We start from the raw sequence: 15,137 nt of genomic DNA, 5'->3' as shown, positions 1-15,137 counted from the left end.
TACTGGTTCCTCCCCGAGGTTGAAGCCCTTTATGGCAATGCTTCCTTGTTCTTGCCCTTTAGTGCTGCCACATAGCACTGGCGGGCCGCTTGCTGGTCCCCACGAATGACTCTGACGCTGTGCTCGGTGGGGAACTTGAGGGTGAGGTGGTACGAGGAGATGACTGCCCTGAGCGCTTGAAGGGTCGGCCTCCCCATGATTGCATTGTAGGGCAAGCCGATCTTCACAACCAAGAACTCGTTCATCCTCGTCACCTGTTGAGGCTCGGTCTCTACCGTGACAGGTAGGGTAATTCTTCCCTCCGGTCTAACCACGTTACCGGAGAAGTCAACCAATGGGACGTCGACTGGCTGGGGGCGCTCAGGTGCTATCTTCATCTTCTCGAAAGCTTCGTAGAAGAGGATGTTGGTCGAGGAGCCACTGTCGACAAGAATCCTCTTAACTACGAAGTTTGCGATGACGGTCGAGATCACCAGAGCGTCATCATGGGGGACTACGACCCCCTTCAAGTCCTCGTCCATAAAGGAGAGGGTCTCCTGCTGCTTCGTCTTCTTGGGGGTAGGTCCTTGGATGTTAAGCTGCCTGGCATAGGCCTTGCGGGCCAAGGCCAAGGCCCCACCCGAGGTTGTGCCCCCGGCGATGACGTCCATGACTCCGGCTATCTGTTGTTGCTGCTGCTAGGAGGACAAGGCATCAGGCCCGCCACTAACGAACTGCTTAAGGTACCCTCATTGGATGAGGGACTCTATCTCATTTTTCAAGTCATAGAAATCCTCTGTGTCATGTCCAGTGCCACGGTGGTACTTGCAGTATTTCTTGGGATTTCCCCTTTTGGGGTTCCTCTTAATCTTTTTGGGCCACTTCATGAACTTCTCCTCCCTGATCTGCATTAGTATCTGCATTCGGGTAGAGTTGAGTGGCATATATTGGTTGCAAAACAGGGTTGAGGCCGATGGCTTCTTGTTGTCCTTGCTGTTATTGTTGTGGTGGTGGTCTCCGCCCTTCCTCTTCTTCTCAAGGGGCCCGTTATGGCGCTCGGCCTCCCTTTCTTGTTGGTTCCCAGCCGAAGCTTCCTCAGCCACAATATATTTTTGGGCTTTCTTGAGGAACTCTAGCTTTGTCTTCAATGGGGTCTTGGCAATCGAACACTTTAAGGCCGAACCGGGGCAGAGGCCATTGTTGACAACGTGCATAGAGACCATGGGGTCGAGATCACGAACCTCGAGCTCTTCCTTTTTGAAGCGGTCGATAGGACCGTAGACTCTCTCCCTGCTTCTGCTTGATAGACATTAGCAAGACTACGCTTTTCTGGCATCGTCTGTTGCTGATGAAGCGAGCAAGGAATAGGTTGGCAAACTACTCCAACAAGCTGACTGACCGAGGCAGGAGGTTGGAGAACCAACGACGGGCAACCCCCCTAAAGGTGGCCTGGAAGGCCCGGCACGTCAAGGCGTCGAAATACCCATGAAGTATCATGAGCGCTTTGAAAATTTCCAAGTGGTCGTCGAGGTCTGAGCTCTCGTCGTATATCTCTAGTGTGGGAGCTTTGAAGTGCTAGAGGAGAGGTTCGAAGATGATATCCGGGGTGAAGGCATCCATCCTCCCCGTCGGATTGCTTTGATTGGCCAAGGCGTCAGCTCGGCTCTCTCGAACCAGGCAGAGCTCGTCCTTGACGGCCCCGAACTTGGCTCACAGTTCCGCAATCCAAGGGTCAGTTGGAGCTTTCCACCCGTCTCTATCTCCGCGAGCATGGTGAGGGTCGACGAACTCCGGAATGCTCCAAGGCAGGACTGTGTGCCTCCCGTTTGGCCCAACGATCGTTCAAGACGTCACAGAGGTCTGAGACCGGTGCAGGAGAGGCGTAACGTTAGCCCTCGGCCCTTGAGTGGGCGCTACGACAGCCGAGGTGCCTGCCTTCGTCCCGGGGGTTCTCCCTCCTGCGACGGTGGTGCTGTTCAGAGGATTGGCGGCTGTCTTCGGACTGTGCTGGCTCTTCCTCCCTTCGGCTGGGAAGTCTCACGTTTCTTTGCGTCAGACTGGCAGGTCGGCTACTACCAGACTCGGCGGGCTCGGCCCGTTAGGGGTCGGCTGGGCCGAGCACTGGGGGCTCAACGTGCTCTCATCGGCCTTGGTGATCTAACACACTGGTGGGGCAGTCGCCTCGAAAGGGACCTCCTACCTAGGGGCAGGCTTGTTCCACACGCTGCGTGAGGTATTCCAGACGATCAAGGGCTGCCTGAAACTATTCATTCGTGACCAAGTTCTGGGGGTTCCTAGCTCTTCGTACCATGATGTCTGAAGCTTAGGAGATCTTAAGTTTGTAGTGTTTTTTGGGATCATCTTAGTAACGTTTCCCACAGATGGCACCAATTGTTGATGCTCGGTTTAGCCGAGAGCAACAAAGTAAATTCACTCCCAAGCTTTGAAGGAGGGCCAAAGGCTTTGAGGGTCTGGAGGAGATAAGCCGAGGCGAGGGCTGGAGGCCGAGGCGGATTGCTCCTTCGAGTATTGTAGAGGCCGAGGGCTGGTACTAAGAAGGGCGTCCGAGGAAGAACGAGATACGGCTGTTCAGTTGCACGTGTGCGGGGTTTGGAGGAGCTCTCGGTAGTGGCTCTGCAAGGAAGCAGGCGTCAGAGGCCTCGGGTGAGAACCCAAGGCGAGGACTCCGACGGTCAAGTTAGTATGCGTACAAGGTAAGCAACAAGTCCAAAACCGAGGGGTCCAAGCAAGGTCTCAGATAGCGCTAAGTCCTTAGAGAAGAGAGCACTAAAGATCACAAAGGCTTCGAATCCCTTACCTTGTAAGGGGTGCCTTGTATTTATAGTCGAAGTTGCCAGGGAGTAGTTAGGCTCGGATGGTCCAAATGTGAGCCGTCCAAATGCGAGCCAGAGCCACACGGCGCTGTGCGATTGGGTCCGCCTGGTCCGCATCGGGTAACCCTGAGCGTCCTCATAGCGAGCCTATGCTGGCGCCCTGTAGTCAACACACGTCAGTCCTGTATAGGCCAGCCAAATGCGCCTACATCACTAACCTATGGTCATCTGAAATCCAGAGGCTTGCAGCTAGTAAATTGTTGTTTTATGTGTAATCAGGAGGAAGAATCATCATCCATTTATTCTTCCCTTGCAGTGTGGCAAACTTCATGTGGAGGTTTTCCTCCTTTCTGTTTGGAGAGAATGTCTTTCACCCTATGGTTCCAGCTGAGTTGATTTCTAGATGGCCGAAAATCAAAGGAAGCAAGAAAGCCAAAATTTTGTGGAGCTGTATTCCTTTTGCTATATGTTGGTTCATCTAGAAAGAGAGAAATAGAAGGATCCTTGAGGACAAGGCAAGGAATTTCGAATACTTGTTAGCTGGGGTGAGCAATTTGATTGCAGCGTGGGTTCTCAGTCTTCCAGAGTTCGACCAAGTGAACAAGTCAGATCTGATAGAGAATTTTTGAAGTACTCTAGAGTTAAATCCCTGTAATTTTGAGTCATTTACAGTGTAATTTGTTAAGTAGTTTGTTTGTCATCTAGACAACCATTTTTCTGAGATGTACTGCTTCCTTTTTCAGTTTTAATAAAATTTCCGTTTGATCCTTTAAAAAAAAATGTTTCAGTAGACCCTATTGCACTGTTACATATTTATAGGAATGTTTTAAAGATTCCAATTAAAAGCTTGCTATTGTGATGATCTATAGACATACTGTAGTAAGTTTTTAATAACATAAGTTTAAACATTTAGGCTTGAGGGCTCATTGGTCATTTGAACTCTCAACCTGAAATTTAAAATACTCTAGACAAAATGCAAAGATGCAGTGTGTGTCATGGAAGCATTTCAGGACCTTAACAAAGCCCTTCAACCAAAAAAGACGAAATAAAAGAGGAAGATGAAGATGAACATTCTCCTCCTCAACCTCGAGTCCTCAAGTCCCCCATTTATTTTTTTCTTTTTTCCCCTTATTTTTCTTGGTTATTCAATGTGAGAAGGAAATAGGGATAGTATTGCATAACTGAATCAAGACGAGAGTGATTTTTACAGAGTTTTAGAGGTCTAGTGCCTTGCTTCTTGTTCCAAGAAGGTATTTCAACACAAAACGGAGGGGAGAAGCCACTCTTGTGCCTATTCGAGCCTGAAGTTGTAGTCCTTCCAGCTCACTTCTTTATACGCCCCCCCCCCCCAAAATCTCTCTGTTTTTCTCTTTTTGTTTGAGATGAGTTCTGTCTTTAATTCGAATATATGCAGACATTAGTCAAAAATATTTTGAAATATTATACTTTTTTTTAACGATATTGGCAATATTTACTGAAATGGTCGAAATATCGACCAACATATTGTATTATTTTAATTCAAGTGAGAGTTCATGTTGGTGGATCTTGACACTGACATATGCCGGGCAAAATTTCAAAATTTCATGACATTTTAAACCATGACATGAGTATTATGGAAGAGTAAGAAACAATCTGTAGTGGCAACATCTAGTGCAGAAGCAGAATACAAGTCCATGGCCCATGGGGTATCTAAGTTGCTTTGGCTCTGTTCGCTGCTGGGACAACTAGGGATTTTTTTATGGTAAAATAAAATTTCATTAAAATAAAAGGAAATAGCATACAGTCTAGCAGGTGACAAGGCATCACCCGCATACAGATATTAGAGAAAAACTGCCAAATGCAATTCAAATTAAGTTTTCCCATATTTGAAATCCCAGGACATCCCCAAAATCTTCCTCAGCACAGTCCATTTCCTGCAGTAACACTACATCTGGGACATGTTTCCTCAGAACATTTCTTACTAAAGACCTTTCTTTCTTCTCTCAGACCTCTTACGTCCCAAGAAACCAGCTTTATATCCTAATACTGCCTTCCACCCCCCTCCCCTAACGATGACCACCCTTTACTCTTCATCAGCTAAGACTTCTTCCTTCCCCTATCCTTCCACCCACACATCTCCCCCTTCCCCATAGGCTTACTTTTTATTGTATTCTTCCCTTCTGCTGCTCTTAAATTGATCTATAGCCTTTCTCACTACCCCTTCTCCTCTCAGAAAAAAAAAAAAGGAAAAAACAAGTGATTTACCAACCTCCAACAGCTTGTCAATATCCACCCTCCCTCTCTAAGTGCTGGACTCCCTTATTTCGTTTCCACCCTTGGTCCCTTCTGATTTCTTCTCTCTTTCCCCAGACCTTTGGCCACCTTGCTTCAACTCTTCTCTTTCTCCCTCTTCTAAACTCTTTTCACCCTATTATAAACTTTGTTAGTTCCCCCTTTGATCTTTTCCTCTTCAAACAAGCTCTCCTCACTTCCAATTCCCCTCATTATCTCCTTTACTATCCATATCTCCCACTACCAAAGAAGAATAAAGAGTAGAAGGACAAGACAAAGAGGAAAGAGGAGATAGAACCCAGAGGACTCGCACCAACTGACTCTTCAGGATTCCCAAACTCTTCAAACGTTGTGCCATTATCAGTTAGAGCAGATTCCCCCATCAACTCTTCTCCTCTTCTCCACATTGTTGTTGTTGTTCTGATGTACCACAACCTCTGGATTTCTCTGAGAAGGAGGCAGCCGGTCATCTGCTCATGAATAAAAACCTCAGTTCGACTTTGATTTGATGCCAAGACCTCATCTTCCTCCAATGTGTCAGAGTTCGGCAACTTCTCTTCCCTTCCTGATCGCCGATTTCCCTACCATTATTGTACTTAGTTACCACCCAAATCCATTCTTCTTCAGCTTTGGATCCACTGTTACTTGCTCGGCTAGACTTTAGAGAGTTAAACCCCTCCTTCAAGAAGGGATATCTTTTCCTCAAGTTGTGCCTCACCCCCTTAAACCTTTTCCCCTTATTCCTTCTTTTGAAGTCAACTGCTAACCTCTTGAAATGGTGGTCCCCACCCCTTTCTTTTGTGCAGCATTACCAATTACCGCTTGTTCCCCATTTCCTCTCCTATACACTGCATCTCCTGACTCTTGGTCTCCCTTCGACTCACCCTCCCTATCCACCAGCTGTCTTTCCTTACTCGAACCATTCAACCAAACTCTATCCACCTATACCCCCCTACTAACAGGTGTTGCCACCTCACCATCTCTTTCTTCCATATGACCTTTCAACTCCCCTTCCCTCTTTGTCACCTCCCCTATTCTGCAACCCGGCAACCCCCCATCTCCCTCTACCCTAGCTCCTCCTTTCATCCCCTCATCTTCAAATATCCTCCCATCCATCAAATGCTTCTTCTTATTCTTCCAAAAAGATCCATCCGCACCTTCAACAATTATTCTCAACTCATAAAGTTCTCCTGCAAATTCCAGATTCAATCTATCTGGAATATCAGCTATATCATTGACCAATACTAGAATCCTCACCAACTTTGATGTTTTACTATGACAATCAAGCTTCCATTAACATTGTTTACAATCCAGTTCAGATGAGCAAACTAAGCATGCTGAGGTTGACAGGAACTTAATCAGGGAGAGGGTGTCCTCTAGAGAAGTGTGTTTGCCCTACATTTCATCTGAGATGCAACTTGTAGACATTTTCACCAAGGGGGTTGCTCGAAACAAGTTGGAGCATGACTTAACAAGTTGGGAATGATTAATATATATTCCCAACTTGAGGAGGGCTGACAGTTGTTTTAGCTTATTATTCTATGTTTAGTGTTATTGGACCTTGGCCCATATGGGCCTGTTATATTTTTAGCTTCTTTCTTTATTGTTTTTAACACTAGCCGCCCTACTAGGGGCATCTTTGTCATTGTACATGTTTAGATAAAATATAAATACAACAAATTAATAGGGCTGCCATAGAAATTTTTTTGTCTGCGCATGTCTTTCACATATCTTTCTCTTCTTCCTTCTTGTCTTATACTTCAAGAACCCTTTCTCTCTGCTCCCTTCCTTTCTTTTGCTTATTTTTCCTGGCTTCAAATTTCTACTGTTTGGCCAAACTTTGCATGGTGCTGCAAGCTGCTTGTTCATATCTTGTGTTCCTTTTACATCCCTCTTTTTGTGAGCTAATTCAATACAGACTTTTACCTTCTATAAGAAGGAAAACATGAAAATAATTGAGGTTTTAAGTATTAGAAATATAATGCTGCATGGCCATTACTTCGCAGTACAGTAAGTCTATCAGGCTATCCAGTTCAGTCTTCCAAACCATCCAGCTATTACAAGATTATCTAAAATAATTCATTCCACAGAACCAACCAGATTAATATGATTGATCATACAAACCAATCAAAATAATATAATTGATCATACAATCAGTCAGTCTGTTACTGTATTGTAAAAGCAGTACAGCATTATAACTGTGATCCAATTATATAAAAAGAGGTATATAACTCGAATAATACATAAAATCTGGATATTTTTATTGTGTAAAACAGTAATCATTTCAGGAGAAGTATAGAAAGTTGTTGTATCATGTCAGATACTTCCATTTAGTGTTAATTTTGTATCTGACAATTTGTCCTTGCCATATCTGGACAACTTAGCCAGTAAAGCTGATAAGATCAAAAGTTCAAAACATAATCAAAATAAATGTGAAAGCAAAAAAAAACTCACCCAAAACTTTCAGGCGAAAACGCTTGTATATGGGGCTCAAAGTATCAACTTTGAAACCCATGTCTTCAAACATTTTTAACTGCATTAAGAAAAGGAGAGTGATATGGCATTCTATTAATTGCCTTGACATATTATGAAGTAAGATTCTTAAATCACTTTGGCATATTATAAAATACAATCCTAAAATCATTTTACATGCCGTCTTATAAATCATAAGCATAGAACTGCTTCGTATCACCTGTTCCAGAAATCCATCATTCGGGCAAACAAACTCACAGCTTTCCTTTAAAGATTCAATTGCATCTGGAGAAATATATGGAAAGGACAAAGGAAAAGATACATGATTAAATAAATATAAAATAAAATTGCACAAAATATCCAATTATTTTTTCATTAATAGGAGAAGGTTTAACAAAAACAAATAACCATTGCCCAATGGGTCATCAAAAAAGAAATTAACATCCACCAGCCCATAATACTCCAAAACGAACAAAATGGATTTGTTCGAACCTTCTTGAGACAATTGCTCAGTTCTCATCAGATATGCTGTAATAATAGCAGCACTGCAATAAAAACACATGCAACGAAGGGTGTAAACTGCAAGAGAACCATGATGTAGAGAAACTTCTCATATGAAACAGAAGATAAAGTTTCCCAAATTAGTAGTTAATATTTGGCACTTATGCATGGGGCAAGCAACTAACATTCAGGAAAAAAACGATAAATAAATGCCCAGTCATGCAAAGCCATGGTGAGCCAGTGATGTAACCAGCATAAAGCTAGTTAAAAAATGAAAGGAGAAATAGATCATATTCTTGTGGTAGCAATGAAAAAGAAAGACAAAAAAACAACAGTTAAGGTCCTCAACTCCTGATTTAGAAAACCAACTAGCCATTTTTCATATCAAAACACCTTCATAAACTTGTACTGTTCTTTCATTTAATTCCCCATCGGAAGTCATTATATATGATTACTGTATGGTACATGTTATCAACAGTATTGCTTTTAATGGAAGAAAACATAACCCTTCAGATGTGCATGCCACCGGTTTATAGTAGGAAACCTGTAGTTCTCTCAAAAATAGACCATGATACTGAAACTGACTGACATGTCAACTATGTTGTATGGAGAAGAGTGTTGGGCAGAAAAGAAACAGCATGTCCAGAAAATGAGCGTAGCAGAAATGCAAATCCTTTAGATGGGTAATAAAATGAAGTAACCTAGGAGTAGCTCCAATAGATAATAAAATGAGAAAAAGTAGATTGAGACATCTTGTCGCATGCATAGAAAACCATCTACAGCACCTGTTCAGAAAAGTGATCTGTTACAAGTTGAAGGGGCTAGAAGAACTAGGAGCCGACCAAAAAGGACTTGGGTGGAAGTAATGAGAAATGATTTAAGTGCCCACAATTAACAATGGATATTGCACTGAACAGAATGGAATGGAGAAACAGGACTCATGTAGCCAACCCCATATGGTTGGGACAAGGCTTAGATGATGATGATGATACCAAAGTCGTCATACAGTCATGATTTTCATTTAGGGGTTCTATTAAATGTTCAACAAATATCATATTTAATTGAAGGTATTCTTTTAAAGAAGTGTTCCAAGAAAAGTAGCCTATGTTACTCAGATACAGCAAGGAAATGGCCACCCTACATGTCAGATATGAACTTTATGACTAAAAATTTAAATGTTCTGCATAATGCAGTACCACTATACAGGTACCCAGGTATCATAGAAGGTATTTTAGGGGTGCAACTTGGCAGGTTAGATTGGATTGAGGAACAACCTAGGCCCAACCCTAAGACTTAGCTTTTGGCCTTTGGCCCATCCAAACCTAAGGTCAAGCCTGAGTTTACCAACCCAGGCCCAACCCGAGCATAACCTAGCACAACTTGGGCCAGGCCCGATGTCAGTCTCATGCAAGTTTGGTCAAGCCAGAGAAAGCTTAAAAGGATTTTTTAATATGTTTTGCACATCCACGTTTTCTTGGGCTTTTTATAGCCCAATTTAAGGGTACAATGCATTGAAAATATGCATAAATACCATTAATAAATGCATAATACCACTTTTCAATCCATTCTATTTTCTCTCATTAAATTCCAAATTTAAGGTATTGTTGTTTTTAAATTCCACTAACTGAATCCATGAATATAATTCTAGTAGTATTAAAACCTATATTTTTAAAACTGACCCATAAATGAAGCCGGTTTTTTAGGTGGTGGTTAAGCAGCTCAACCATTTGGGTCAAACAAGTGAACCCATGATGTTATAATTAAATATTAAAAATTTATAAATAAATAAAATACAAAAGAATGTTTGTACCTTTACGACAAGGGTGTGTCACCCAAGACTCCCGAGGAAATAGAGAACATGAGAAACATTCCCTATGCCTTAGCCATGGGGACCCTCATGTATTCCATGTTGTGCACCCATCCTGACATAGCTCAGGCAGTAAGTATCGTGCACCCATCTCAAGCATTGGACTGCTATAAAGAACACATTGAAATACCTTAGAAGGACAAAGGATTATTGCCTTATCTTTGAAAGTTCACTGCAATTGGTTGGGTATATTGATGTTGATTTCCAATCAGACCCAAATGACAGAAAGTCTTCATCTAGATTTATCTTTCTACTAGGGTCAAGAGATGTTAGCTAGAATAGTAAGCAAGGGTCTACGGTGGATTCCACAACAAAGACCGAATACATTACTGCAAGTGAAAATGCTAAGGAAGTTATTTGGATGAAGAAATCTATCCAAGAGCTTGGAGTCATCACCACCATATCATCTCCCATCCCCTTGTTGTATAACAAAAAGTGTTTGAGAAACACGTAGACAATATAGGACTATGGCTTATGTCAAATTGGACCTAAGTGAAAGTGGGAGTTGTTAGACAATGTGTATGCCCTCAGCTCCAACTAATGTATTATACATACTTTTCCTATGAACAAAAGAACATATATTTCATGTATCATTGGATTGTTCTGCTAAATCCCCTTAGTTCACATTAGCATTATGTATGAGGCCACATAATTGCAATAATATGCAGTTGAATCATCACAACCAATGGATACACTTAAGGAAATCTATCCTGATTCCTGACAAGGTTGTCATTCTCACACTACCCAAGGTAGTGGAGCAGTGAGTCTCAATTGCTTGGATTATGACCTAAGGTGTGAGGGTGAGTGTTTACAAGAAACATTGAATTAAACCAAACCCAAAATATTCCTAGACTTTCTAACAAGTGAAATGACTGGGTGTTGCTTTTAATCCCTAGACTTAATATCAATATCAGATTGAGTGTTAGACTTGTCTGTCTTTGATATGCCAACCAATGAGATCCTTCCAGGGTCAAATACCTGGGTATGTTGGGACATTCAAAGATGGTATGTCAATTGATGATCAATGTGATAGCACCTATTGTTATGTGAAGACATAAAGAATACTTTGTACAACTTCCCCTTTGATGTCCTAAATCTGCCGGCAATAGGATTATCTGAATCCTCAATGAAGGATCCAATGGTGTTGGAAGTTGGACACCATGTCATAAAGACAGAGGGAAAAAAACCCTTCCCTTAATGTGGTATCAAGTGTTTTTAGCAAAGAAATTGATTAAAAGTGATTAATTGGGTTGTATTGACTTAATTATCACATAATGGACTGAACCAATAGACTTGAGCCTTTAGGATGGTAAGGTTCCAAGTAATTTTAAATGTTTACCACTTAGTGGGCCTAGTTGCATAAAGCATGTGACATGTTGGCTCTCCCATTAAGTTGTCGGTTCCACACCATACAAGTTGTAATCTCCTAATTAGAAAAGTATTTTCCAGAATTATTAGAGCACTAATGGATAACTAAAAGACTCACATAAGAGTGCTAGTCAAACTAATTACTAGATAAGTCTAGTAAGACTAGGATTTGACTAGTTTAACTAGTTAGATGGATTCCAATCCAATGTTTGGTTTAAGAGAGCAAGACTCTCTCCCATCTAATCCTAAACAAGTTAGAAGTTATAGATAGACAAGGAGAGGGCTCTTGCAGCCCTCCATAGTCTATAAATAGAGATGAATGCATGTTCTCCCATTCTTGCTGAAATCAATCCCACCATTGTGATAACTTTTAGCTAGGATTTTGAACCTCATTCGACCAGACCTGTTATCCAACATTGATAGCACTTTTCCAGATTTGTTTTGGGTCAAAATTAACACCCAAAAATGTGAGAAAGATCAGACCTTTGCTGCTGGAAATTCTGGAGAAATTTTCCAAGACTACAATGATATAGTTGCACCATCTTCAACTCATTGTAGTGTTTCCGAGTTGATCCAAGCCTGAGTGTGAACGCCACCTCGGTTTCTGCACTTGTGGACATCATAATCAGGTACTACACTCGATCTTAATCCAAAAGATTTTATCTTTCTTGGTCCAATATCCCAAACAATTCAAAGGAAAAAAAAAACCAGTTTTTCTCTCTAGTGCGATTTCAGAATTAGGGTTCCAATAAAATTTTGAAATTTTCTCTCTAATTGCTAGAGTTTTTTATACAATATAATTATATGTTGATCAACTTTCAATTTTGGCTTGGGAACACCTTTAGTGAGACAATCATCCAATTGATCTTCAGACCTCACAAAAGGTAAACAAATCTCTCCACCGGCAACTCTTTCTCTAATGAAATGCCTGTCAACCTCTATATGTTTTGTACGGTCAAGTTAAACAAGATTGTGGGCTATGTGTACCGCAGATTTTTGTTTTTGGATCAATATTATGGCAGCTTGGTTGTCACAATATAATATCATTGGAGTATCAATTTGTACTCCCTTTTTTTTTTTGATAAATAAATTTGTACTCCCATTTATGTCAACAAGTTCTTCAACCATAACAATTTAAAAACCCCATGAACCATAACTTTGTACTCTACCTCTACGCTAGATCAGGTCACCATAGATTGCTTCTTACTTCTCCAAGATGCAACATTACCACCCACCAAGGTACAATAACCAATAAATAGAGTACCTATCATCCATAAAACCTGCCCAGACAGCATCAGAGTAGGTCTCAACCTTGAGATGCCCATGATTAAAACACAACATTCCTTTTTCCTGGAAACCCCTTTAAATAGGGAAGCATTCTATTCATTGCTTGCATATGAGAAGATCTAAGCTCATTCATATATTGACTAACCACACTCACAACAAATGATATATCAAGTCTAGTCAAACATAAGTACAGAAGGCGACCAACAAGTCTTTAATACACACCTTCGTCAAGAAGAATATCTCCATCATCAACTCCCAACTTATGATTGGGATCAATGTTTTAACAGGCATGGGAGGCATACACCTAATGGCGTGCCTCCAAGAAAGGCACCCCCAAAATTGACACATTAACCCTATCTTGGAGATTGATCAAGAAGATAAATTCCATCAGCTTCATGTCCACTGTCAATCGTCTTCCTCATACTCAAATACTGAAAGACACAATGAGATGGAAAGAAGGTTATAGAACAATTATGAAATTTGGTAAGGGAACTAACAGACAGAAGATTTCTATGCAATTGTAGAACATGGAGTACAAAGTTCAGAGAAAAGTTGTTGGTAAATTTAACTTTACCCAAACCTAAGATTGGAGTCCGAGATCCATCAATAGCAATAACCTTAGCTTTCCCTAGAAATATTCTATAAGTTGTAAAGTAGAAAGGCATACCAGTCATATCATCACTGGCTCTTGTGTCAATTATCCAAGAACTAGGGGATGAGGCATGGCACACCAGTGCAGTACTTTTTTACAAAGGCATTGGAAGGTGTATGTGAACCAATAGATGTAGGCAAACCGCTATTTTTAAGTTAAAGTAAGATGCCTCTAGTTTGTCCATCACAACAGAGGTGTCATCAGTAGGTGCCTGAGCAGGAGGATTTCCTTCAAGCATAGTTTAAGAATCACAACTACTTGTAGCAACATGACCATTTCCTTTCTTTCAAGTTTTAAACTTCTCAAGCTTCAGATGGGATTCAATTTCCAACACCTATCCTTGGTATGCTTTGGCTTCTTGCAATATTCACAAATCTCTCCAAGTTTTTCAAACATAGGAGGCTTACCAAAACTCTGTTTGGGCTTTGTGAACACAAGGATAACGTGTTCACCTATAGGTACCTATATCATAGCATTCCTCCTACTCTCCTCATTCTACAAGAGAATATGTTGTGGAGAGTGACAGGATATCAGCACTAAGGATGTATTGCTTGGCAAAATCATAGTCAACATTCAATCCAGCAAAGAAATCAAAAACTTGGTTTTTCTCAATGTACTTCATGTATTGTTCAGCATGAGCAGGACCTTTCCACACCAAAGCCTCTGAATGATCAATTTCTTCCCAAATTGATTGTAGGGAAGAGAAATACATAGCCATCAACCTCTCCCCCTAATGCATGTTACATGCTTCTCTCTACAACTAATAAATTCTAGCAATGTTTTTAGCTTGAGAATAAGTGACAGTTAACATGTCCCAAATATCCTTGGCTGTTGAAAGGAACATATAGTTGTGGGTGATGTGTGGCTAGATAGAGCATATAAGCCATGACATGACCAACAGATTATCTTGCTCCCATTTGGAACGATATGGATCTTTAGGCTTTGGCTTAGCTTCCTTACCGGTAATAAACCCAAGCTTACCTCTCCCACCAGTTGTAAGCTTAGTTGATTAGGACCACTTAAGGAAATTTGCTCCAAGTTTTACATTAGCAATCTATCCATCAATATTATCTTTACCTCTCGAAAAGACATAGGTAGCCACACAAGCATCCTTGTATGAGTCCATCAATCACAACCCTTCCAAAACATATTTCTCACCCAGCACTACAATATCAAACACTAGTTGAACACCCAAAACCCTTTCCCATAAGGTTGAACAATGGTTGCACTTAGTGACAAAACAAAGGAGGAAAATTTCTTAAAAATATTTTAGGGCTCCAAAAAATCGGGAATCACTTCCTACAAGCTCAGAAATTTCCCATAATTCAAACACAAGAGGCTCTAAAGGCAGCTAACCACCATACAAGGATACAAGCCCTAAACTCCCAATCTAGATTTTCAACCAATTTTCATCCAGAAAATCCAAAAATGTAAAAATCTCAAATATCTCCAACCTACCATGAAAAATATACCCAAATTCCTCTAAAACTGAGGCGCAACAATGTGCATCAAAAACACATAGGGCTTCCGCCAACTATACGGACTATTGACGTCACCTGACAATGTGTTGGCATTAGCAGGTTTGCTTGTAAGTCATGACCAGCAGCAGATGATTACCTTGAACACAAGGTCTGATACCAAGTTACAAGGTATTGTGTGATAAAGAAAAGAAAAAGAAGAAAAGAGAAGAACAAGAGAAATAAGTCTTTGTTAAGAGAATGAGGTGTATTACTGTTTGGGTCTCTTTAAAGACTTTTCAGAGGATGATCTACTCAAAAATTGGAAGGAAATTGCAAGTTCAGATCTGGTCAAAGACACTTCCTTTCCTGCTTGGACTCCTCCTCCTAGTGGTTTTGTTAAACTTAACTTTGATGGAAGCAGCATGGGTAATCCAGGTCCTTCAGGT

At 41.2% G+C, this 15,137-nt stretch overlaps 1 protein-coding gene across 4 annotated transcripts in view; it reads right to left on the bottom strand.

Annotated features, from left to right (window-relative positions):
- Positions 1-15,137, bottom strand: part of LOC148871670 (uncharacterized) — a 66,721-nt gene that overhangs the window by 40,764 nt on the left and 10,820 nt on the right. For 2 of the 4 annotated variants that reach the window (XR_016108043.1, XM_088973349.1), the window contains exons 2-4: positions 7,965-8,101; positions 7,777-7,841; positions 7,539-7,617 (exon numbers count right to left, since the gene is read on the bottom strand). Coding sequence is in view for 2 of the 4 variants with exons in the window: in XM_088973349.1 (XP_088829475.1) it covers positions 7,539-7,617; positions 7,777-7,841; positions 7,965-8,101 (281 nt within the window). In the remaining 2 variants the exon portion in view is untranslated. The remainder of the gene's footprint in view (positions 1-7,538; positions 7,618-7,776; positions 7,842-7,964; positions 8,102-15,137) is intronic. The other 2 variants (XR_016108044.1, XM_088973350.1) reach the window with 1 other exon arrangement.

Source organism: Nelumbo lutea, chromosome 2, assembly GCF_056320005.1.
Source record: "Nelumbo lutea isolate HS-2025 chromosome 2, American lotus-T2T, whole genome shotgun sequence".
NCBI classification, from domain to species: domain Eukaryota; kingdom Viridiplantae; phylum Streptophyta; class Magnoliopsida; order Proteales; family Nelumbonaceae; genus Nelumbo; species Nelumbo lutea.
This window is presented reverse-complemented; position numbering and strand designations above follow the sequence as displayed.